The following is a 26,363-nucleotide window of genomic DNA, read 5'->3' on the forward strand; positions in this document are numbered from 1 at the left end:
AACAGAGTCTCGGTATAACAGAAGCGGTAATGCTGCCCTCTGGCGTCAATTTAGAGAATGTCTCTTTCCATTATTATTTCCTCACGGCATGAAAAGAATGTCTTGCGTTATATAAAAACACCACTAGGAGGCACCAAACATCCAAACAGGCAGTAGAATTGTATTCATGCGTTTTGAACAAATATAAATGCATGAATCAAATATAAAATAGTGATTAGAATATATCAGCATAAATTATGTTAATGATAACATTTTCTATGTGTAACATAAAGTTACACATAAAAAAGGGTAAATACTACTTATGAGTATCCACATTTTTTTCTTTTGTCATGATCCTGATCTGTAATTGTGGATAATTTATGCATGGTTAAAAATGAAGAAAATGTGTATAAAGACAAAATAATAGCAGACAGACTGAAGAAGCTTCTCTAGTTAAGCTGTGACCAACATCTCATTTATTTGACAGCATCTCCTGAATAAAGGAGAAAAACTATTTGAAACAGCTTTTCTACATATTTCATAAAATAATGAAATATTTAGATTTGTGTTATCTAGTAGCTGTGATATTATTGAAGCATTGGGTTCATAATATTCCTGAAACATACATTAAACATACATAAAAAAGTAAACTTTTAACTTGTTTCAACAGCAGACAAGGCAAAACTATAGAAAAAAAACACAATTTATTTATTTTTTTAATATAACTGTCAATAAGTAATTATATTCAATACAGTTATTTTATTTTTAAATGCCCAATAAAAAAAAATATATTTACAGAATTCATATTCAGATAATTAGAAATAAAGGAATGTCAGATTACCATGGTAAAGTAAAACAACTGCGTTAAATATTAGTAAAATATCGGATGATTATGATGTGGCCTTTTTAAACCAAGGACTTAACATCATGTCAGTAGGATCTAATAGGAGACAGACATTCAGGTATCCAGGTCTTGGATGCAGTCTTCTGGAGTACATCACAGCTGTTACAGTTCTTTGTTTTCATCTCTTGTACCTTATATGGGCTTCAGCTGAAAGAAAAGGGAACATGTTGGAGTTGAGGAATGACTTTGGAAATATGCTGAAATTCATAAAAAAGAGGATTTTTCTACAAATTGAAGGGAGATCTAAATTCATTTTAAAAAACTGTGTTGGTTTTCCTCATTTGTGTCAGCGCTAGACTGGATCAGTTGAAAATATTGTCTTTTCAATTAACAATTTCTCTATCAAACAAAGTAGGGACATTGGAACGCCCTGTTTTATAGATCATTTCTAGTTTTTCTCACTCAAGTTCTGCCTAAACCTCTTTCCAAACCTAAATTTGACACCAATGATGAAAGCTTGGGTGTCTGATGGTTGTGAGAAGGATATTAGTCAGAGCTACAATGATACAACAAGAAACGTACAGATAAGAGTTAGAAAAGATAAATTAAAACAGTTAATGTGTTTAAAAAGGAAACCATTGAACTTTAGTTGTTCTTGTAAACTTTTCAGCTTCCTGTTCATGATTAATGTATTTAAAAAAGAAACACATCATAGGGTATTTTTAATTGGAAGTCTCCAGTTTCAGTCAGACTTTGACAAACAGACATAAAAAACTCAGAGAAATATATATTCAAGTTGAGATTTTAATAATGCATTTGGACTGATTGAATATCATACACATCCTTAACCTTTTTTTAAAATAAAATTGTTTAACAATTTAAATTAACTGATGATTTTCTCTAATTCATTCATGATCAAGATTATGTGTATAGACTCAAACAGATATCAGTTTTCCCCAGCGAGCTGCACTAACTTCAAACACATTATTATATCCATCAATACAACTCTGATGTGATGCTGGTTTATTATTCAACCACACATTGAAACTGTTTAGTTTCCTGTTTTAGGCAAAATCTCTACTTTAAGGCTTATATATTTGGAACCTTCCAGTGATGTGATATTATATAGCTTTATCATTTCCAGAAAGGGTGGGGATCTGTGTCTGGAACCACTCTCATATTAGAACTGTGTCCAGGATTTAACCATCTGATCCAGAATCTCAGTCTGATAAGATTGATAACTGATAAGATTGATAACTGATAAGATTCAATCTGATAAGATTCAATCTGATGAAAGGCTGGAAGATGTTCCCTCATACGGGGCACTGTCCACACTTAGCCAGAGTATCATCAACATGAACAAAATCTAAAAGATCCTCCCAGTGCTCACCAACACAGACAGAAGTTTATCTCCAACAAGATAAGGATTAAGCTATTTGGCCAGATTGACAAAAAACTGTTTAGAGGAGTCAGTTAGCAGGATCATCCTGTGAGGTTTACCCTTTGCAATGCCACTGCTACCTTACACAAAGACCAGGGATAGTGATGGTTTCCTATAAATTCTTCAGCAGCCAGAAACAGTTTGAAACTAGGACTTTGTTGGGTGTTAGAAAAAAACATTAAAACTGGGAATAAATAAAATAGGCTAATCTGGAATAATCCTGACTTAAACCCTATTGAAAATGTGATCCTTAAAACATGAAAGGAGACCAACCAAATTAAATAAACACTTAAAGGAAAAGTAGTCAGATATACAGTATAAAGTTTTGTCAAGCTGCAACCTGATGTAAATATTTGATAGCGTATTAACAAATATGACTGAGAGGAAATGAACTGTAAATCCATACCTGTGCATCAAATTTTAGCTTTTAAAGACTATTAAAGCCGTGTTTGAGTAATCTGCAATTCTGTGGGTAGAGTTGTCATCTTGTAACTGGATGGTGAGCTTAATTCCAACTTCATCCTCCATATGCCTACATGCCATTTGGCAAGGCATTGAACCCCAGCTTGCCAACCAATGTGAGTACAGTGTAAGAATGTGTGGATAGTAGTGAGTTCTTTAAGGTTTGAAAAACAGAGTTTGATTGCATTAGTAAAAGACTCAAAATAATATTCTTGGTTATAATGAGTGTAGTCACCCATCTAATTAGAACTATGCTTATATATAAATGGAGCTAGAGTAGCACAGCCTAACCAGTGACTAAATTAAATGAATCAAAAGGTTGGACTGAAAGAGTGAAAGCTGGACTTTTTTATGCAAATTGTAGAATAAAACATAGTAACCTCTACACTCATATTAGTTGCAAACAGAGCTTTTGTTGCAGTGTTGTTCCATGCTTGAGATATTTGCAACATGGATAGTAAGTTATTCTTTTTATTTGTTCAATTTTGTTCCAGTCCACTGGTATAATCTGCACAGTGGTTTGCAGACCTCCTTCTCTTACCGTTATAATCTTGCGGTGACATGGGCCTGGACATCACCTTTCTCAGGGCGCTCAGCCACTCTTTCTGCTCCCTCTCCTGCTCGCACATGAACACAAACTGCCTCTCAGGAGTCTGCACCGTCACCCCACATTTCCACTTGTTGCCACGTGTGTTTTGGGGGACGCACTCCTTCACAGAGTAGCCGTTGCTCTCTGTCCCGATGAAAATGACCCCTAACTCCTCTGCATCCTGTTTGAATTACAGTCATTTGGAAAAAAAAAATAAATCAGTAATTATAGTTTACCAGATATATACAGAATAGCACCAAATTAACACCTAGTATTTAAATTAGAAACGTGGTCTGTACCAGTTGGTCTTTGAAGTAGAGCAGCTTCCTGTTTTGAGAATCCAAAATGAACCAGCGCTTCTTAAAAGACTCCTTCTGCTGTTTAAAAATAAATCATTTTTATTAAGAAGAATGCCTGAACATGCTCCATTAAAAGAAATTTTTCTTAGGATTTAAAAAAAAGCAGCCAGAAAGCATCATATATATATCTTATTATAGATATTGTCGTGTGTATCTGTGTGTGAAAGAGGAACAGAAACATTCAAATGTACATCTCAGAGCAAATAACATCAAAAATAGCTTTGGGATGACTGGAAGTGAAATGCTCCACTGCTAATAGAGCAAGATATGCAAACAGCCAACAACTAACCAAAACACATTACAGCGCCCCTCTCCTTCTGACTTACCAGCGGCCCCGTCTTTTCCATGTATCCCTCTTTTAGATAATTTCTTGTTATCTTTGGCACCAGCTGACACAAAAAGATAAAAAAACGCTTTTTGAAGACAGTCAAAAATATGAATCAGTTTGATTTTGTATCTTTTACAAACTGCTTTCAAAGAAAGAAAGACAAAATCAAAGACAGTGGCAGCTGGCCAATAGCCTTGATTAAGACATTAAAAAAAGATATTTCAAAATATATTGATATATATCTTTTAATGTGCAAGATAAATATTCACTCTTTAATGATAAGTAAAGCTTAATTTCATTTTTCTTCTGATTGGTGACATAGTGACAAAGTTGCACACGCACAGTAGCTCCTCTGCAATACAGGTAGAGGAGAGCTCTGGGCGCACAAACTGGAGGTGAAACCGTTTGGACCTGATCAGCCGAAAATCTAAATTTATCAGCAGTCCAAAGACAGATAGATACGGTACACTCTGTCTTTTTCCAGGACCTGGTTTAGCTACAAGGCTTGGCTAACTGCTTGCAGCGAGGCTAATGCTTTATTCTGCTGTCCTGACTACCTGCCTCCTTTTTCAAACATCAGGATCTGACCCAGCATAAAGACAGATAGGACTGATTTAAAGCACTTTCATCAGCCACTGATGAAAGAGCAGAAAGGTATTTAAAAAGGTACCAAACAGGAATAGGAGCAATTCAGGGCAAGTCCAGCGTTACCTCTTCATCACTTCCCGTCGGGTATGCGGTCTTCAGGTATGCATACCGAGCTGCTCGGATAGCATTGAACCACACAACTATCTCCTACGGACAAATATAAAAAAGAAGCCATGAACTTCTGTGAAATCAAACCTCTTTAACAATAAAGCACAAAAGATTAAGGTATTTGGATAACTCAGCTTCACCTCAGGGCTATCGTGATACACATAGAGGTTCCTGGTTTTATCATCATCCTGGTATGTAAGCTGCAGCCCATGAGGATGACCAATCTTCTGTGGCTGAAAGGTGGCGTTCAGGTCCTTGATGGCAATCACAGCTTTAGGGCCTTTGGACTCCTGCATTATAAATATGTTGATATACTTAGCAATGTAGGAGATGGGGGAAGAAATAAAGCTAAAAGTGAATAAGCATGAGATATGTTTCTAAAAGGTAGAGCAGTTTGAGTTTAGAATCCGTCTATGTGTGTTATAGAAACACCTTTTGCTCCATTTACAACTGCATGTCATTTACATTACAGTACAGTACATTTCCATTAGCTTTGCTCTTAAATAAACAGATTTTTCCACCAGTCTTTGCAAAATAGCGCCTAGTGAGTGAAATTAAATGGAAAAACATCTCTGCATATTAATTCTCAAGTCTTGTATATGTGGACTAGATTAAGCGACAGACTTCAACTGTGCTCTTCTAACATGCTTGGATCTAGACCATTCAGTTATAACAAAGGTTTGAAGTTTAGGGTCGTTTTCCTTCACAGATTTGAATTTTTTTAAATCCTCCTACATACTTTGTTCCAGTTTCCTATTATATTTAGCTCCACCCATAACTGTTGTATTGATTTATAAATAAAACACTTTGCACTACCCACCATAGATAGCCTGTTTAGAGTCATTTCTTTTATTAACATTCAATCTGTTCATTGGGCCAGAACTTATCTATTGTGTTCCTTATAAAACTTCTAAAAACAGGACCCCATTTGGCTCTCTTCTTAACACTCTTCCCTAAAGCCAAGATTAGCCAAGTGGAAGATAGAAAGTTGTCACACCAGAGTCACCATGATGGGCCTCTGATTAATGCTGGCCAATCAGTTTTGGAGGACAGACATACAGTAAAAGCAGCGACTCTTTCAAAACTTTGAAATATTGTTCTTTAAGTTATCCTTGCTTTAAACATCCTTTTTTCTGACCTGTCTGCTGTGCTTCTTGATCTTCATGAACATGGAAGGTTTGTTTACAACTGTTCTCTAACAAACACCCAAAACTTTTACAGAACAGCTGAATCTATTTCTGTTTATAACCCAGAAGTCAGTTCTTCTTCCACCTGACAGCTCTTCAGTATTTAATTATAGGAGTATCAAATTAAATCCCTGAAATAAATCTATAAGACTCCTGGTGAACAAGAGGCATGAATAATACTGAGAGACACTGAATTCAACTGGTTTAATAAAAGATAATAATCTGATTTTTTTGTTTTTTGTGCATCTGAGAACTCACATCTTCCTTGTTGTAGTAGGACAGGGTGAATTCCCGCTCTGACAGAACAAACTTCCTCTTCAAAAACTGCATGTTCTCTTTCCCTTTCTTCCACAGGAGTCCTTCGTAGAAACCTGGTGAAAAAGCAGAAAGGAAAAGGGTCAGATGCTTTATTTCACACTGATCACTCCAATGGTGATGACTTAATTTCTTTTTTTTTAACACCCAGCTCAAAAAGAGTAAGTAATTAGTATATCATTACCACTAAATCTACAGTAAAACCGGTTTCCCTGAGATAGTTTTATGAGGAACCATGCTGTCAGCATAATAATGTGCACCAACAGGGTAACAATAGTCAGCCGTTATGTTTTGATGTGTGCCTATAAGCATCCGATTTCTCACCTGTTGTATACGCCAGAGGTGGATACTTGGTTTCTCCTGTGAATTCCGTCCTCTGGTATTTAGCTCGGATCCACTGGTCCCTCAGGACGCTGCAGTTCAAAATGAGATAACAGTCTCACACATTTTTCTGCGGTAACGCCAGACAAACCTGCATCAATCACCTTTGATCTAGCAGGAGGCTTTCATGCACATTTCACTTCTACAGCCTGCAGTTGCACTTCTCTCTATTTTCTGTGGTTGCGCCCATGTCAGCAGTCTGTTGTCGATTATAAACTAGCAAATGTTTCACCAGTGAAACGGCAGAGAAGAGTTTCATCACACTTCTTACTTGCAGTCGTTTTCCTGGGGTCGGTAGTAGTAGGGTGGAACAGCTTTCTCATAGACGGCTCGGGCGCTGGCATTCCCATTCGATCTCATGAACTTTTTATGGGGCCAAGAAAGAAAACAGGTTAAAGTTACAAGCAGCCATCTTTATTAGAATCTATGAGAAGATCAGGCTCATACCTCGACTAGATCATCCTCCCAGAAGTCCAGCCGGATGGATTTGACCCGGCTGGAGAGGCTGCGATGGATCCCAGAGCAGTTCAGGCATACAAACACACCCAGCTTGTAGGAAGCCCAGTCTGGCTCTGAAAAGAGAAGAGGATTTTCTTTTTGTCCTTAGGTAAGGCAGATGTTGAGGCTGCTTAGTACTGCATCCAAAGACAATCTGAATTTACACATTAGGAAAGCTTTTAGGCTTAAGAGGCTTTATGAAGTTCAACATGGTTGGAGAGTTTATTTGCTGAGCAAAGCTACAGTAAAACATTCACTGAACCATTTAATTAAAGAAATCCGAAAGTAATAACTCTAAATTCAAGGTTGGTTATGTTTTAAACTCTAAACTTAGACAACAACAGTTAAGTGAACTTTATTGTTATAAAGTGTAGCAGGGATCAGAATGTAAACAGTGAAGGAAAAAAGCCAGTTTAAAAAATAATGGTGCAAAAGAGCATTGATATGAAGAGGTTCAGTGCAGCGCAAAAAAAATACGTTGTAAAATGCAGTAGAACATTGAGTTGTGTCCTATTTAAAAAGACTATAAAGTTTCAGCCACTTAACTCGTTGATAATTATCGGTTAAGACTGGTTTAGAGCGAATGAGCAATGCTTCGTTGCCTCAAAATTTAGAGCCTAGATATGAGCAATGATGTCACACCCTAAAAAATGTTCAAACACTAATAAAAACTTCAGAAACAGAAGGTGTTTAGTACTGTGTGTGCTGCTAATTAAAGGAGACAGTAGTATCACTTTTAAATAGTGAACATTTTCACCACTTTATACCCATATATGCTTGCTGGACGACCTCTAAGCCCAACAGCTCATATTTCAACATCACGAAGACTTTTTACTGCAAATGGTTGGACACATGAAATATCCAACCTTGATCTCAGAGCTCCTCTACATAAAGATTTGAATGTAAGCTCTAAGATGAAATGAATCACCTTGTGGTTTGCTTATATGGTGGAACAAATACTAACATCTGTCCAGACTATTTAGAAATGCAGACATGTATTGATGTTATGTTATTACACATCTATAACTGACACCTGTACAGCTGCAAAGAAGAAGAAGCTGCTTTACCAATCACAGAGAGAAGTGCTGATAAGGAGCAGGCCAACCTTATTTTTCTGAATTGATTTGACACTTTCTATGCTTTCCCACCATCAGCAAAAACTAATTGAAAGACAACTATTCACAAACTGATTGAAGAATACGGTAGTGTTGCACAAGCATGCTTAGTGTGAGGGATTGTATTTGAGTCAATGAGTCAATGCAATCAACTGGTTTTCCTTAGATAGAAAACTTTGTATCAATTTGTCTGTATGATCTGGTTGAACTGTAAAGTGCCTTGAGATGACATGTGTTGTGAATTTGGCGCTATATAAATAAACTGAATTGAATTGAATTGTTGCGCCGATACTCGATACCTGGCTGTGAAGTATTTGCTAATACCGATACCATTTGTTTAAAAATTGATGTGTGTGTGTGTGTATACGAAGAACTGCATACTACTTGGATGTAAAATAATAACCATCATGGCTTTGTCAAGCTGCTGCCTACCTTTGTGAAGCAGGAAAAAGATTAATACAAAGTGAATCCAGTAGAACTTTTTATTCCCTACCTGGAATGGGTGACAATAGTTGAATTTTGGCTCTCAAAATGGCTCTCAAAATGGTATCGGTGCCCTATTTGTTGTTACGCGCCGATACCACCATTTTAGTCATGGGCGTAGGTTTGCATAGGGACCATAGGGACATGTCCCTACCAAAATTTTGGACCGACCTACTTGTCTCTACCAACTATTAGAAAGTGAATAACATGTTTATAATTTACAATACAGCTTTTTTTGCAGCAGTATAGGGGATGGAGAATATTGAACGACGAAAAAATGTTTGTTTATATATATTTTTTACAATGGTATTGTAATGAAATTGGTATAATTCCTACTCTAAGTGGGTCGCTCTATGAGCTAAAGACATGTTTTAGAGTCTCTATATACCAGTTAACGATTAATCGATTACTAAATTTGTCAACATTTCAATAATCGATTATTCCGATGAATTGTTTCAGCCCAAGATAAAATACATGATATGGGGTAAATAGAGTAACTATACAATAAATTAATTTGGTGTCCCTTGAATCTATTATTTTGCTTTTTTTCATGAGAATATTTAAAAGATAAGTTTGGGTTTTACCTCTGTACAATTGTATATCTTCAAAAGAAAAAACAGGATAAATCCACAAATAACAGACATATTTAGACTATATTTTGTTAAATAGGCACAGATGTACTTTCTGTCTTTGTCGCTGGTAAGCCGATGATGCTTCAAACCTTGATAAACAGCATCTAGTGTGTGTAGCGCTTATAACATTTTTACAAATGTAGCAAGAAATGCTGCTTTTCTCTTTAAACAAAATACACCCTGATTTTCACGTCAAGCATAAAAAACAGAGCCTGTATAATTTTGAATAGGACAAATAACATCAGACCAATAGTGTCCCTACCAAAGTTGAAATCAAACCTATGCCCTTGATTTTGGTGCTGGAGCGGGGCCCCACCCGATACTGGTATCGGTATCGGTGCAACACTAATGAAGATTAGAGTTTTTTTTTTTATTATTGGGATTCTAATATCTCCAAATTGGCAAAAAGAAACAACATTCTTATCCTCGTCCAAAATTTAGGCAAAAATAAATAGTTGTTGGGGCACCTATATAATAAACTTTTATCTCTAGGGTTGTTTATCAGATTTTTTATTTATTTTTTATTTTGAAATGTATGTTACAGAAGAAACTCTTATTGACAAATAGTTCAAGAGGATTGGATATCAAACAGGCCTATAAATGTTGAATTTCTAAGACTATTAGCATTTTAAAACATTTAAATTTTAAAACATCCTTAAAACATTATTTCCTATCTAAAATTTAAACTATATTTCCCAGCATATTTTATGAACCTGAGGTTGTTAAGTCTTTATAGCAAAAACACTAAATGATTAAACCTGATGCAGCCTTGTTACAGCAGAAGTGAATGACAGCATTGGTACAGACCAGGGGCCCCGCAGTCAGCGCAGCGGCTGTTCTCCGGCTGCTTCACCAACTCCAGTAAAATCCTTTTGTTTCGCTCGTTTGACATTTTGGCACCAAGTGTTGATCTCCTCTGATTCGGCTCTCAGTGCTGCGATCCGTATCTTTCATGTTGGTCTCATAGTTTAAAGCTCGGGGAGCTGCGGCTGACAGACCGTCCATAAGAAAACTGGAACTAACTGACAGAAGCGCTGGAGGTTTCCACGCGATAGGACGCGCGCGCGCGCACATACACCTCCTCCTCTGGAGCGCGTCCAGCCGCGCAGTCTGTGGGAAACAATTGGTGCTTTAGTAGCTGGAGGTTGTCCTTTGTTACAACCTGCCTCTATCAGAGGCGTAACCAGAACATTTTTATAAGGGTGGCCAGGAAATAACCAATGGGCACTGAGGGGTGGAACCAGAACCTCATGGCCAATCTACACTGTTCCAACAGGAAAATTAACAAATAAATAAAGACAAACTATGCTTTCCTACAGCCTTTGCTGACAAATAGAGAAATAAAAAGGTATAGTGGATAAAACTCTTTCAGTTTTGAGTTCTGGGGTGTTAATCTTTTACACTGTCATTATTTACCTACTTGTATCAATAAACAGTCTCCATACAATTGATAATAACAAGCACTACTATATACATACATTAATTATTTGATACGTTTTTATTAAAATTGTTATTTATGATTTCACTGAAGACTCCTAAATGACTTGCAGACACATAATTTTGGCTACGTTCACACTGCAGCCTGAAGTGACCCAAATCAGATTTTTTGGCCATATGCAACCTGGATCTGATCTTTTCATGGCAGTCTGAACAACACAGATCCGATTTTTTCCAATCCAATCCAATTTGGCTATGTGGTCCTGAATCCGATACCAATCTGATCTTTTCAAATGCGACCTGCGTCTGAACAGCCAGGTCAGATTCATCCGACATGAACGTCATTAATACCCGACAAAGGTCACTATTATGCGGCTTGCTACGCAGAAGCGGCAAAAAAAACAACAACCATGGCAGATGATGATGAGGAAAGCAGTATTTATGTTTAAACAAATTGAAAAGAATGTGTGTTTATGGTTGAAAAAGACCACTAGATGCGCGCCGCCCTACCATCCATGTTTGAAAAAAGCACATGCTGGCCTGTGGTTTCATTGCGTCTTCTACTGCGCATGCGGGATACTTACACACAGGATATCATAGGATATCATATACAAGTCGCATATATTCGGAAATATGAACGGCAACGTTAAAAAAATCGGATTTCGCAAAAAAAATCGGAATTGAGCATCAAGGCTTGCAGTGTGAACGTAGCCTTTCTCTTTACCCCATGTAACACAAAATCTGGTTCTGAAAAGAGCATGAATTCTGAATTTATCCTCTTTGATGTTGGTATATTGATGTGTATAATTAACCACAAAAATTTCACTTGAGGGTATTACTGCTGCCACCATCTGTATCAGAGGGAAAAAATGGTAGGGGTTTTCAATGACTGAGGGTGCCCATTGGCCACCCCTGGCCCCCCGTGTAGCTCTGTCCCTGCTCTAGGTTGATGATCAAAGGTCTGCCGACAAGGCATGTGACAGTTCTCGATAATAGGTTGACTTTTAACAACTATTTAAGGAGTCGAAGCAAAAGTGAAAGTATTTTTAACTTCATTTCATTTATGACAACTTTATAATGATTCGTCAGCCATGAGTAACCCAGGAGGAAAACCTTTCAAAGGACACAGATTTTATTTTACCCCTCCTAACTCTGATCCCTGAAAAAAAAAAAAAAAAATGAAATTGATCCTGGTAGAAGCTTCAATATGGAGTCAGAAAGGGGTCAATTTGATTAAAAATTTTGTTGAAACTGAAGAAAAAAAAAAATCTTCCCTCCAACTTGAAAGAATTTATAGTTCAGTTTTGCATTTTAATCAAATTTTTTCTTTATTGCTACTTCAGCTTCTTTCAGATCCAAGTCATAAAACCAGCAATATCTGATCGTCGTAATCAAAGACCAGGCTATACATAACAAAAACACCTAACAGCAATTTTTGCATACGTAATAACAAATATATATATATATTTGTTATTACGTATCTATATATCTATATATATATATATATATATAGCAAGATGTAGAACATAAGTTCCACCTCAGCTTAAAATGTAGATGTCTTCATAAAGTTGTTTAAAATAACACTTAAGGTGCATTTGAGCTCAAAAGGAATATAAAGAGACATTTATGTGTCTGAAAGGTTTATATGACAGCTCTCTGTCACAGTGTATTAGACACTTGGAAGCCATGATGGATTTTGGGATCAAGGTATGCGGGAACTTTTGTCTCTATTCCTCTTGATGTTCTTAGACCTAAAAAACATACTTTCAATTATCATTTTCATAATTTGTGTCAAAAACCTAACTACATGTTTTTAAATCATTAAGAACATCTGGGTATAGATAGCATTAATGAATTGAAAGTTCAGACCCAAGTATAATATACGCCCTGGAGTCTTTATGCTTAAAAGGAATTTCCAATCTAAGGTTCACTTTTTTTAAAGGAAAATTGGCTGAAATTTAACTTGTGATCTTTGAAAGTGGTTCAAACATAACCACGGAGGAGCAGCTGCAACTGAACTGGTTTATCTACAAATATCAACCCAGAGGCTGAATGTAATTGGACGCTTTAAAATATTTGCATGAAATTTTAAAAACGTGTCACCTGCACCACTTTGTGGCCATCATTTCTTCACTAAGGCTTAATTTAAAGCAGATTTTTTATGAGACGACACGCGACTACTCAGTTGTGTTAAGCATTTATTTATCCACACCAAATGAGAATTTTATACATATTTGAGGCTTAAGAAAAAAAAAAAAAAAACACAAAGAAAATATTCTCGATGAGTGTGACAGACGTAGCTTCCTGTTAAAAGCTGCTGGTCTAAAATAAACTGAAAGTTAAAGGTGAGAATTTACAATGAACCATTACAAATACAGAGGCAGTTTGCATTTTACAAGTTTACTACAGTAAAAAAAATCATTTTTACCAAGTAGCATGTGGTATTTGTTAAACAGTTAGAAAAATCCAAAAGCAAAACAAAAAAAAATGCTATTGTACAAAACCCCACATTCCAGATGAATTTAATATAAAGCTTTCTAAGCACCAACATGAAAAAAATCTAAGGTTCTTTAGTTGTGTGCTTTTATTTTCAAAGATTTTTATGTATTTAAATGTTGATCAAATAAGTGCAATCAGTCCTTCTTGTTTGTGCACATAAGAACAAGTAGTCCAAGGCTGAGGTCTGCTTTATCTGTCCACATCACCAGATACCACAACTGTTACGTCTTCCTCCTAGCACCAGACTGAGCTTCTTAGAGCTATTTATTGATGGCCCATGTGTTATCACAACACAATCAGATGGAATTAGCGGAAATCTTCAGCGAGGAACTGTAGAGTTCCTTTCTCAAGACCCAAGTGGATGGCATCGAGATAATGCAGGAACCTGGAAGGAAGGACATAACAATTATTTATTAATACATCTTCTATCTATCAGATTAAATCTACAGGCTGTCCTCATGTACGACCAAAAGTCATTTCTGCGGCCTGTTTTCTACCTTCTCTTCACTTTTCCTTGCTCCTTTAGCTGTTCTGATCTGCAGATGGTTCTCAGAGCAGGTAAATAATCCAGAGCAGCTGCTTGTCTGTTGCCAAGAGTCCCAGAGACTTTAGAAACTAGACTCTCCATTATGTCCGTCCTCCGCTGGGCTAACCTGGAAAACAGGGGGCAGCTTTTCAGAGACTAAATCCTGTAATCGGGTTTTCAGGGAGGCCAAGATGGCAGAGAGACTCACTGTGGATGGCTGAGTCCATCGTGGGTGAAGCTGTAATTTTCTCGATGAGTTGCTACTGGCAGGCTCAGCTCTTCTGCAGCCTCTTTCCTCAGATCATCATCTAGCTGCTGGATCTTATCCCAGGCATCCTTCGCTGTAGCTTGGCACTTGTGGAAGCTCAGAGCCTCCACAGCGGCCTGGATCTCCAGGACACGGCTTCTTGAGGACCAGCTTCCTCTTCCAGTGTCGATTCTCGACTCATCCGTCATTCCATCTTTGACTACAGCACTAACCGGTGGTCCTGTGTACATGTTACACCCATCAGGGTGAAAAAGAAGCGATGAATCCACAAAGGACATGTTGTCCCAGAAGTCAGCGATGGACTGAAGACACTGTGAGACCGGAATGCTTTTGATTTTCTCCTCCGGAGTCAGCGGCTTCCTTTTCACAGAAACAAACCTCTCTTTGGTGTCCTCTGTCTGAGGATCAGTCTGCTTCTCGCAGACAGACGGAAATCCATCCTCTGAGTCTGAATCAAAGAGGAAGCCGTCCCTTCTAGGCAGATTGTGTTTTTTATTCCTCTTCATTCTGCTGGACACTTTGACTGGGCTGCAGCTGTCTGAGAAATCCTCAGACTCAGCGGAACGCAATAAGCCAACACCAGGAGGCAGCGTGTCTGCCTGTAGGGATGGGGATGATGGCAGCTGTTTAGGACTCACACATCCAAGGTCTTGTGAAACAGAAGGACGACCCTCTGGTTTAGAGGTAGAAAGCTGTGTCAGAGGAAGAGGTAAGAGATGCTCCATGTTGGAATAGAGCAGATCAACTCCTCGGCGCCTGCTGTCTGTAAGAAGCTCCCAGCAAACGGATGAATCCATCAAACTTCCACTCTGTTAAGACAAAAGATATCCTCAGGTTCACTAATTCACTTTCTCTAGTGCTTAATCAGGTTCCTACATTAAGCCGGGCGTACACTGTGCGATTTTTCCCGTCATTGCACGTAGCTACTGCTCACACTGTACGACTAAACCGCAGGGTTTAGTCGTACTGTGTGAGTTCACGGCTCACGATTTATGTTCGGCCTGATGCGATCTACGTGCTCACACTGTAGGACTAAAAACCACGTCGCACTCAGCTCCGCAGTGAGATGGAGCTGCTCTGACTCGTCTATCCAGAAGCCAAACAAATAGAAGGGGAATATGAAGCTCACTATAGTGAAACGCGCTGCCTTCGCAATTTGTGCAATTTTGTGCTGAAAGACCTAAAAAGAAAAGGCAACCACATATTTGGAAAAAAGACATGGCTGAGCAAACATGGCTACTACGGTCTGTCAGTTTTACAGACAGAACTGCATTTCACTCATCGCATCCCTGCCATGCTGCTGTGTTTACATCTGAGAGGAAAAATAAAAATAAAATCCTTGTTTGCGCATGTGCACTGAGCAATTTGCCCACGACGGTCGGGAGAAAATCGTAATCCCCTGTACACTACACGAGTCGACCCGATCGAAAGATTCTCCCACGACTGGAAAATCGCCCCGAAAATCGCACAGTGTACGCCGGGCTTTATCATCCACCACCGTCCACATTAAATGACATGCCTATTAATAATGTGCAAAAGATCAATTAAATTGAACTTTTAATCAAGTAAATCTCAAACTGAATTTAGTTTGAACTCTAACTTTAGGTTTAAAAAAAAAGAAAGAAGAGAAACACTTATTTGAGTAAATTTCATTTATGAAAAGAAATTTAAAATCTTAATTGGATTTTAATTGGAGTTTGGAAGCAACTTGAAGCTTGTATTTAATAATCTGTTACAGATGAAAATAGTTGCTCATTATAAAAATAAAAAAAATATAAGTGTTAGCTGTTCCTGATGTAGAAGGTCATGTTTTATATTCTTCATCCTGGATTAATAAATTTAGAAAATACATTTAAGAATGATTATTTATATTTAACATCTAAAATCAGTTTAAGGCTATAAGACTGAGTTTACCCTAAGTAGGTCCCAGATGTCTCTATCAGGCTCAATATTCAGCAGGCCCAGCTTGCTCTCAGTGCAGCCGCTGTCACAAGGAGGGAGGCTGGATGGGACGATCACAGACTCATCAGCTGCTTCTTTGGTCTTTGATTTCAGTTCAGATCCTGTAAGACCAGACAAGAAATGTGTTTAGGCTAATCCAATCACATCAAATTAAATATATGCACATACACATAAATTGAAAGCCTGGGTGTTCAGTTCATCTTTTACCAGTTTGCACCAGATGCCTTGATGAGGGGCGCCCCCCTGCACTCCGAGCCCAGAACTGCAGCTGTAATAAGCTCTGCCTGATGTCACAGCCGTTCAGTTTGAGCAGAGCGCCGACGTCTAACGGATGTGTCCTCGTGTCCTCGGCCAGACAAAGCAGCTGCAGGTAGCTGCCCACATTCAGCTGCAGAGAAGATCAAAGAAAAAGCTCCGTAAATCTGATCAATTCTCTCAGATAATGTAACCTAAAATATCCTACTTACGACTGAAGGCTTTTTAAAATGAACTTCCTCAAAGTTTCCATCAAACATGGAGCTGAAAGCTGGATCTGAAAAAAAGAGCGGTTATTATCAACACACGTCTGACGGTCAGACGGGGCCCATAAGGGTTTACTCATACTAACCACTGGTGGTGAGGATGACTGGCCTCTTGGTAGTGCTCATGAATGTCTTGATGGCAGCGAGAAAACCTGAATCATCATCAAAAATAACGTCCACTTCTTCAAACAGGATGAGTGATGTGGCCATCTTCTTGCTCTGCTCCTCACTGCTCTTCTCTTTAGGGTTGCTGGCTGCTGAGGGTTTGGCCATAGAGGCTTTGCTTTTATCACTGCTCTGATTGGCTTTTACCGCTTTCTTGGATGCAGCTACAAAACAGATGGATTATTAAAATTTTTGGTTTTAACACGAATTAAAATGTGAAACAATAAAAAAAGTCAGTTATTACCTGTCTGGTTAAGTTTATCAGGCTCTTTGTTGGCCTGTTTTCCCACTTGAAAGAACTTTGCTAAAGATGTTGGAGCCAGGCCTCCTTTTTTAGCCCCTCTTGGAGACTGAGGAGGCTTCCTGGGAGATGAGACCACCCTGCGAGGAGAGTTAACCTTTCCTGCAAGATGAAGATGACAATCATTCATTGAAATAATGAAATGGAGATTGGTCAGCTTAAGTGTAATTAGAGAAGTAGTGTCCATACTTGGAGAAGATCCAGGCCTGACAGAAGTGGATCCATAGCTGTTAAAATAGGCAGGCTTGTAGGCATTCACCCCCTGACTGTCCACCTGGTGGGACTGGGTCGCCTCTTTCAGCTGCGACAGAATAAGACGTCCGCTTCGCTGAGATGAAGCATTCACCTCAAACACCTAACAAGCATAAATTAACAAATGAGAGAGTCAGTTCTGTTCATCTTTGCCTCTTTTCTTCATATGTGTTGATTTCTACCTTGAAGCCCAGCTCTTGGGCACAAGCATAAACTGCAGCTGTTTTTCCAACTCCAGTGGGTCCAGTGATCAGCATTGTATTGCACAAAGTGTCGTCTGCATCCAGGTAGTCCTCCTCTCCACAGTCCCATTCTGAATCTGAATACACACACACAAAAAAAACATGTATTAAAAATAAATGTGCAGCAAACAAGGAGAGGAAATGATAAACAGAAGCTAAATCTCTCACCATAGCTGCCCTCTTCTTGTTTCTTATCCTTTTGATTCTTTCTCTCCTCTCTGTCGGCACGAAGTTTCCATTCTTTTAGCCAACTAGTGATAAAAGAAACCATTGTTTATATTTTGTCACATTAATTGATTAACTTTGGATAATCTTATTAATAAATTAATGAATAACCAGATAAAGTTATAAGGGTTTTTTTTTCTAGATAGGGTATAATAACTAACAAAGAACGTTTGTGAAATAATTAACTGGAAAAGATCTTTTTTTTTTGGCTTCCTTACTGCTTAGTGAGCTGTTCTTCCAGTTAATGTGCGTTGGAGCCTGTATACTCCAGTAAAAGGTTATTTGATTACTAAATTAGTTGAAAATTCTGATAATAATGATAATAATCGATTCATCAAAATTAATCTGATAGATTGTTTCACCACTGTCAGATCTTTTACCAAAAAAAATGGCACAACAATATAAACACCAAAACACCAGGGTTCAGGCAGGACCCAGAGAAGCAGCTAAGAGGTTCATGGTATCCCTGTAGAGTTTTTGGTCATATGAGCCCAAAATTATATTTTTAGCTTAAAAAGAAACAAGGTTAATCTGAGCAAAATGTCTCTACTTTAAAAAAAAGAAGGCAGTAGCAGTGAGCTGTGGGAATGCTGTTCTTCAGCAGGAAATCAGAAAGCCTGTCAGAGGTAAGTACAGGACAAAAATGGAACCGCTGTTAGAGACCGCTAGAGTCAGGAATGAAGGTTGTCCTTCCAACAGTAAGCCTAAAAATACAACCAGATCTACAGATAATCATTAACATTAAAAGAATATAGCTGGTACAGATATCCTCATAGACATGTGCAGCTATAACTGCAGTGCGATCTGCTTATATACAGTAGTGAAGATGATGCTGAATGTGAACCTGTGTCATGCTTGTAGTTGTTCATTTAAAAAAACAAAACCAAAAAAGAAAAACACTGGAAAAGTAAGCACTACTTTGTGTTGCTGCAGAACACAACATTTCCCATAAAATAATATGATACAGCTGGGTGAAAAGTCATCAATATGAAAAAGTTCAAGCGGTATAAATAATTTTGTGAGATAATGTTTGAGTAACAGTGAGTCAGCATAAAGCTAGTGCAGAGATTCCTCACCTGTAGAGTCTCCTCACTGCAGGCGTGTTGTCTACGATGTCCCCAGAGTGCTGAGGCTGGTATTTGTCAGTCCACAGCAACTCCTCCTTCACCCATTCTAGGGAACAAAACCACAGAATCAGTTTCAGAGAAAAATTCTGGGCCTTCAGCATTAATTTAGAGATATCCCACTTTCAACAGTTGACAAGGCGGAATTACCTCCTATTCCATTCATAATACCTACCATCAAGCTCTGCAGGGGCTTGTTAATAAAAAATAACATTTCATTTAGTACAAGATATCTGAAACACCATTCACTTAGAGAGTGACAGGACTCGGGATTAAACGAAGGTTGTCCTTTTTCCATTACTTTTCCTGCCACAAGATGGCAGCAGAAAGCAGTCAACTAATCCTGAACTGCCTGATGGAGAATATGCAACATAGAGATTACAGAAAATAATAATTGCACAAACTTAATATTAAAAACCTATTTTTTATTGGATAGCTTTTAATCTTGATTTCCACACCTTTTTCTATCAGCTTTATCTTTCTAAATAAAGTCACATATAACCACAGATAAAGACAGAAACCAATAAAATAAACTTTGGAATGACTCATAACAGTGTTTAACTAGTAAAACCGCATTTATGTCTGGGCTTTTATTTACCTTCTCCTCTTTTTATAATAAGCTAAAAATAAGCTTAAAATTACAGATATAAAGAAACACACCTGCTCTTTTAGTATCTGATTCCAGCTTTAAGTCATCCACCAGAACCCCAGAATCATCTTTACAGGGGATGGGAGCAACCTTCAGTGTAAGCTTAGCTTTCTCCTTCACCTCCTCCTCTTCCTCCTTAGTTTTTAACCTCTGAGTTCGTCTGGTTCGTCCTCCTCTTCTAGGAGGTTCCTGTTCAGCTGTGGTGGTGTTCTCCTCTGAATGGAGGGACTTCTGCTTCTTAGCCACCTTCACATTATTCTCCCTCTCATCCTCCTTCCTCTTCCTCTTCCCTCCAACCGCTTCATCCGGCACAGGGAGGCAGACATCTTTGTTCACAGCAGCCGGCTCTAGTAATCGGACACAATGATAAGTTACTATAACTGGCATTAACGCTTTTAATAAGTCTTTCTACTATGAAGGATATAGAGTAATTTAGAAGAAAAGGAAATTTAAAAACACATTTTCAAATTCCAGTATTTAATAAGGGATTAATAAAAGAAACATATTATTTCTCTTTAATTATTTATTTTAAAATTGCCTGTTTAAATGTCAAATTTGAAATAGCTGGTTTTCTTTTTCAGTGACTCTCATAGTATTGAGTTATCCATAACACTGGGACGTAACTCAATGTTAAAGTAAATTATTCTTATTTCAACCATTGCTTATATTAGCTGCGACATATGAATCAAGATGCTATGACCGAAAAAATCGGATTGACAGATGACCGTTGATATATGATTGGCCGAATTTAGGTCAACAAGCTGAAATATAACTAACTGGCCTGCATAAAATAACGAGAAAAAAACACAGCAACACAGATTTTAAGATAGGATTTTTTTTTTTAAATAGAAATTTTCTAAATGTTGGGACATTATCATCTGATAAAGAGTACATTTATATACATGTTTAAGCCAGAATGATTTGACATTTAAGTATGATTTCCCTACGACTTTTAAAACAATCTAATTCACACTTTGCTTTTTTTGCACAAAAGAAAAATAGATTGCATTTAGAAAGTGTAGATTGACACAAACAATTACATTTGATGTCTATTAACAAAGGTAAACCCATTTTCCTCTCTTAAGCCACTGGGCTACTTAAGCATCAGAGGTCTTCTATGGTTGCTGTAGGAACTGACCTGAAGCTGTGAGCTGCTGGTGATGCTCAGCTCGTCTTTTCTGGAGCCGACTGAAAACCGTCTCTGCTGGGAAGTGAGGGTTTTTAGAGCAGAACTCCTTCATCAGAAGCTGTCGATCACCTTCAGAAATTCCAGATCTGCAGACTGAGCCCTAAAAAGAATCTCTGCTGTTACCACCAAAAATTCAGAGGAAACAGTTGTGATAAAAACATCCTGTAAGGAAACGGTTATATTACTTTACCTTTTCATACACCTTTTTACCAGCTGGTTCTGTCTTTACACACAAAGACCCACTAATAGATGGAGGCTGTTTGGGTGCGTGGCTCCAAAGGTCCTTTAAATGGCCCAGCATGGTAGATTCAGGCCAAGGAAGACTCCATAAAGAACAATCTGTAGAAAACACAGAATAACGAACTCCATCTGATGTCCCCAAACTATTAGAGCATAATAAGGTAAACAGCTGTGAAGGTAGACTCTTACCATCAGGGGGTTGTGTAGTGTGTGAGACCGTCTGAAAGGATGAAGATGAGGCAGAGTATGCCTCCTTGGTAGCCGCAGTCTTTGCAATCTGTTTTCTAAAAGACTCTGGGAGACCGCTCTTTAAGAACTCTCTGCGCGCCCTGAACTGCTCATCATCCTGAGAGTTTTCAGATCCTTCCCGACTGCTGTCATCAAAGATGGAGGTCACTGCTGAGACCTTGCGAGCAGATTTGTCTTGGCCCAAAGATGCCGTTTTAGGGGCTGGTGCATAGAAAACAGAGACTAGGTTACTGGAAATGTAGGTGAATAGTCAACAACAGACTGGTTGAAAGAATTTATCATTAAGTGGAGTATCCAAACTTTAAATCATTACATTTAGTGAAAGATTAAAACAATACTGAAGCAAAAACTACAAAATCGTCTTCTGTAAATTTAGCTGTATCCTGAACTCCTCTAGAGACACATTTAGCTTCAGCTAACTATAAGCATGTTTGCTATTTGATTATTAATTCTGAATAAATAAACAGATTGATTAATTTCCAACAATATTTGGTAAATCCAGTGCATAAATAGTGTAAAACAAAGCTGGAATAGCTTTGGGTTCTTTACCAGGAGGAGTGACTTTACCAAGGACTTCATTCAGACTTCTTAAGGTCTTCTGGGATTTAGTCTTTTCAGGCTGGCTCTGAGAAATAGCAGTGAGGTCCTGGATACAAATTAGTGAGTCCTGCAAAACAAACCAATAAATTATGCCTTGAACATTAACAAGAACGAAGATCTTGATCTCCTAAAGCTAAATGAACAGTAGGCACCATTTAACAAAAATCTAAACTTAAAAAATACAGCGGAAAAGATTAGGGCACATTCAGAAATAAACAGCATCTCTGTCACAAATCTGCTTTCCTTAAAGCATTAAAACAAAGCATAACTATCACTGTATATATCAATAATGTCTACAGTGGTGAGATAGTGAAGAAACACAAAAACGACTGATAGTTTGTAAAGGATCCAACTTTCTATTAATGCGAAAGTACAAGCAGTTCACACTGGAATTTGATCAAAAGTTTATATATTGCATTGCTAGAAATTGTGTTCGTAAAGAACCCAATAAATATTGACTAAATGAATCAGTGAGTACGGTTTAATATTTTAAACATGAAGCTTCACCTCGTCTTCACAGTAGCTCTTTTTGCTGCAGGTCTTGATCCGTGATGATCGTCTTACTTTCTCCTTCTCTGTAGTTTTCCTGCTTTGCTGAATCATTTTTGCTTTCTCCACTAGTTTCTTTGCACGTTTTTGTTTTTTGGACTCATTCAGGATCTTAAAAGTAAATAAGAGGTCATTAATTATAAATCAACATGACAAAAAACAGTTAAATGTGATTTATATTTAGTCACTTACTTGACTCTTTGAAGTGGGGATGTGGTTTCCACTTTCAGTCTGAGATCCTGGAGCTGTTTTACGAACTCTGCTTAATCTCATTCTTTAAAAAAAAAAAAATGAAGCTGCTTTAGATATTTTACATGCATTTAGTAATTTCCATGAATAAATGATGTCTGACCTGATTGGACTTTCTTTTGCATCAGGCGGACTGACCATCTCTGCCACAAAGACGCCATGTTTAGACCGTCGTGTCTTCGGCGTGGACATCTTTGCAGGGCTCTCCTGAGGTGAGGGAGGATTTCCAGCCTCCTTTGACTCATTCTGCCTCCTGGTTTTCCTCACTGGTGTGGTCGGGGGGTTTTCAGGTGACTTTGTAACTACAGTCTCTCGCCTGGACCTCCTCAGAGCTGTGACTGTAGGAGTTGAGGTGTTTGATGGCTCTTCTTCTGCTGTAATTTGGGTTTCTTTTACAGCAGGAGGTGATGAATGGATTTCCTCTTCTGTATTTTTAACTTTGTTTCTTCTCTGTTTCGTACTTTTCTTTTTGGATGCTTTGGTGTCCTCAGAGCCTCGATCAGCAGGAGAACCTGAAGCATCCTCCTCCTCTGCAGTCTTCTCCTCAGTTTGCTTCTGTTTGCTTTGGCTCTTAGCAGGTTTTGTCTTGAACCCATCCAGACTGGGCTGCTTGAAGGCGGCCATGAACTGCTTCTTCTCTGCTTCACTGGACTTCGGAGTGGATTCGCTCTCAATCACAGACAGCTCCAGATCCTCCTCCTGAAGAACCACGTTGGACCTCCGTTTGGTGGCTGAAGCAGCAGCAGGAAGCAGGCGTCCTTCCTCTGCTGGAGGAGGAGCAGACTCTGCCAGGCTTAAAGCACCTTTCCTCCTGGTGAATATTGAAGCTAACTTCCCAAAAGCTTTGGTGGTTTCCTGTTTGGGTGAAACAGCATGGACCTCAGCCTGAACGGTGAGAGTTCTGGGAGAAACTTGGAGCGGACCCACAGCATCCTCAGCTTTAGGGATGTCCATCTGTTCAATGTTCACTTCTTCAACCTTTCCTGTGTTTTTACCATCTTCTTCTCCCTGGTTTTCCTTCTCGGTCTTGTTCTGACTCCGTACAAAATCTTCAAAGGAGATGGTTAGTGTGCTGCTGTTTAATTGTGAGGTTTTATCCTCGCTGATGTCACATGGTGACTTCTCTGCCTTCTGCTCTTCCGGCTCTGGATGCTTTGTCTCATTTTGTTGTATCTTTCTTGTTTTTCTTGGAGCCTTTTTAACTGCTTTTATTTCAACTTTCGGAGATAATGAAGTAGTGTTCAGCTTTGAATCAGGAATGCCACTTTTTTCACATTTTGGATCACTCTCTGGAGGGGACTCTTTTCCCATCTGCTTGTTACAGACAGTTTTACAGATTCCAGGTATTCCAGATTCACATGCGTCTGCCTCAAGCTTTGACAATAAAGCTGCCGTGTCGCTGCCAAGGGCCCCACGACAACCAGCTACTGTGAGGTCTTTGCTCTCTTGTGTTTCTTCAACAATATAACAGCTGTCATCATCATTGGAAACAGCAGCTTCAGTTGGAACAAGTTTCCTCGCAGCTCTGCTGGCTTTTCTGCCCCGTTTTTCAGACGACTTTTTCCCCACTTCTGTGTTAGCTTGTTTTTCTGCAGACAGAGATTTCTGACGGTTTTCTTTGAGATCTTGTGGCGGACTTGACTTTTCTTTAGAGGACGGAGCTTTTCGGCTGAAGTAGTCCATGATGTTATTGGAGCGAGGAGGAGAAAAGGGTTTCTCCACTGGTTTGGGAACAGGAGAGAAGTAGTTGGTGATCGTCTTGACAACAGGGCTGCTGCCATCTTTGCGAGATTTTTTGCAAGGCTGTAAACAGAGAAAACAAAAACAGACAAAACGAATTATTAACATTTAAGACAAAGGCTTATGTCCTCCCTTATGTCTTATTAAACTTCCAGTTGCTATCTGAATGAAAAAGGGAATCATCAAAATAAATGTCAACAATGCATTTAGGTACAGACAAAAGGAGAACTAATTCATGGGTGTTTCAATTAGTGTAGGTGCAACTTTCAGATGGTAGGATCAGATTTAAGTGTAAGCAACAGGTAGGATGGAACCATCTGAGGTTGTTGGTGGTATTATAATGGAGATTTTGCCAAATTTTGGGTCTTGTTTAAAAGTAGGATAATGCAACATGTCAAATGGCTCATTTTCACCCAAAGCTGGCCTCTTGAGCATCACAGAGTTCATTGTGCCTAAAAAAAAAAATCCCTCCACCATCTCTAAAAATCAATCTGACAGAAAAAAGTCAGGATAAAGACTTATGCATAATGGGCAGCAGACACATTTCCAGCAAATATTTATGAACCTAAAAAGGAACATTTCGTATAGAAATCTTTAGCAGAAACTGCAGTTCTGTGAAAAAAAGGCCAATACATTAGCAGAATACTGCAGCTGTTATTGGGGCCAGTATAGATTATATCAATAAACACAAATGTTTTCCCTATTATGTGTCTCGATTTTGCCCTTTACAAAAAACTAAAAAAGAAAAAGAAAAATAAATCTATAAAACAATTAGTTCATCCTACGCCTTAGAGCTGAAAAAAAATTGTAATATCATCACTAATTCCAACTATGACACTAATAATTACAGTATGATTCCTACCTGAGTGTCAAAGTCCTCAATGACAGAAGCCATAGCCACAACACCAGCCATAATTCAAAGAGACCTGGAAAAACATTTAAATGTGTAAACATTTTCAAACAGCATAATGTTACTTTACAATAATCATATATTTATATCAACATTTATCATTAGGTCTCATTAATGGTCTATACAGTACATTTATTTCTCTGGTATTTTATGCATTGGGATGAATCCTTCAACTTTAAATAAAGAATAATAACATTAACAACCGATATTTAAATAATAGCCAGTTTATAAAACCTACTCAAAATGTCCAATAATACAAGCAGGCAACATTAATACTAAACAATTCAATAATCTAGGTATCTTTGTTTGCAAAAGTACATTAGAGCTATGAATTATAAGGGCCCAGAGAGTTCTCTTTCTCTAGTTTGGTCTTAAATGACTGCTTGATGCATAAACAGCAAAAGAAAACACTCACCGATATGTTAAACGCTGACACGCTGGAACTCTTACGGCTGCCGTCTTATTAATTCTCCTTCACTACTTTGTGTTTAAATACAGAAAGGACTTTCCATCCATTGTTAAGAGAAGAAAACCTTTCACCAGCAGGTTTCGGTATAAAACAACAAGCTATCTAAGACTCACAGAAGCTCTACTCTGCGCAGCTCCTGAAAGTCCTCGGAACATTTTCCAGTTTAGAAGCTCGCGTCCCTGCGAAGCTCGCGGCTCTTCGCGCTAATATTTTAGGAGAAACTCGGAGCTGGAGGGTTTTCTGACATTTTTCTGCAGCTTCAAAAACGCGCCAGACTACTGGGGAACGAAGAGCGCCAAATATACATGACCTTTGACGTGACTTCCTCGACCAATCACAGGAACGAAAAAGCCTCCGTCATCGTCTGACGAATACGACCCAAAACAAAGATGGCGCTTGATGTGATTCGTTTTGAGGAAGTACTGCCCATAGATATCCATAATAAAGGATATCTATGGTACTGCCGATCACAGCGACCTCTAGCGGCTAATAGAACGGCCCGCCACAATTTTATATCAACAAACACAGACTTTGTGTTTATTGACAAACAAACACACATTTTTACAGATTTGGTGATCTAAGTTAAATAGGGGATTAATGTGACAAAGAATTGCGAGTATAATCATGT

The 26,363-nt window shown here is 38.3% G+C and overlaps 2 protein-coding genes across 3 annotated transcripts; both read right to left on the bottom strand.

The window, feature by feature from the left end:
• Nucleotides 1-435: 435 nt before the first annotated feature.
• On the bottom strand, nucleotides 436-10,471 carry LOC107091154 (arf-GAP with dual PH domain-containing protein 1-like). Of its 2 annotated transcripts, none has more exons than XM_015384923.1 (11): nucleotides 10,177-10,471; nucleotides 7,089-7,213; nucleotides 6,913-7,004; nucleotides 6,585-6,673; nucleotides 6,204-6,316; nucleotides 4,899-5,048; nucleotides 4,714-4,797; nucleotides 4,001-4,063; nucleotides 3,615-3,689; nucleotides 3,268-3,496; nucleotides 436-1,030 (listed from the first exon to the last, which is right to left on the bottom strand). In XM_015384923.1, exons 1-11 carry the CDS (start codon nucleotides 10,259-10,261, stop codon nucleotides 1,002-1,004), a joined length of 1,134 nt encoding a protein of 377 aa, XP_015240409.1. In that variant the 5' UTR covers nucleotides 10,262-10,471; the 3' UTR covers nucleotides 436-1,001. The 2 variants fall into 2 exon arrangements, with proteins under 2 accessions (XP_015240409.1, XP_015240408.1); XM_015384922.1 differs by having other exon boundaries at nucleotides 438-1,030; nucleotides 3,615-3,692; nucleotides 10,177-10,469.
• A 2,914-nt stretch (nucleotides 10,472-13,385) lies between these two features.
• On the bottom strand, nucleotides 13,386-26,023 carry LOC107091169 (ATPase family AAA domain-containing protein 5-like). Its single transcript, XM_015384942.1, has 22 exons — nucleotides 25,682-26,023; nucleotides 25,219-25,282; nucleotides 22,720-24,419; nucleotides 22,560-22,641; nucleotides 22,326-22,478; nucleotides 21,768-21,885; nucleotides 21,159-21,440; nucleotides 20,920-21,068; nucleotides 20,679-20,829; nucleotides 19,552-19,887; nucleotides 18,844-18,940; nucleotides 17,711-17,793; nucleotides 17,483-17,619; nucleotides 17,238-17,403; nucleotides 16,992-17,150; nucleotides 16,669-16,911; nucleotides 16,529-16,593; nucleotides 16,269-16,449; nucleotides 16,014-16,162; nucleotides 14,040-14,908; nucleotides 13,803-13,958; nucleotides 13,386-13,690 (listed from the first exon to the last, which is right to left on the bottom strand). Exons 2-22 carry the CDS (start codon nucleotides 25,267-25,269, stop codon nucleotides 13,612-13,614), a joined length of 5,406 nt encoding a protein of 1,801 aa, XP_015240428.1. The 5' UTR covers nucleotides 25,270-25,282; nucleotides 25,682-26,023; the 3' UTR covers nucleotides 13,386-13,611.
• Between the last annotated feature and the right edge of the window lie 340 nt (nucleotides 26,024-26,363).

The sequence above is a fragment of the Cyprinodon variegatus genome, unplaced genomic scaffold (assembly GCF_000732505.1).
Source record: "Cyprinodon variegatus isolate N-32 unplaced genomic scaffold, C_variegatus-1.0 Scaffold327, whole genome shotgun sequence".
NCBI lineage: Eukaryota > Metazoa > Chordata > Actinopteri > Cyprinodontiformes > Cyprinodontidae > Cyprinodon > Cyprinodon variegatus.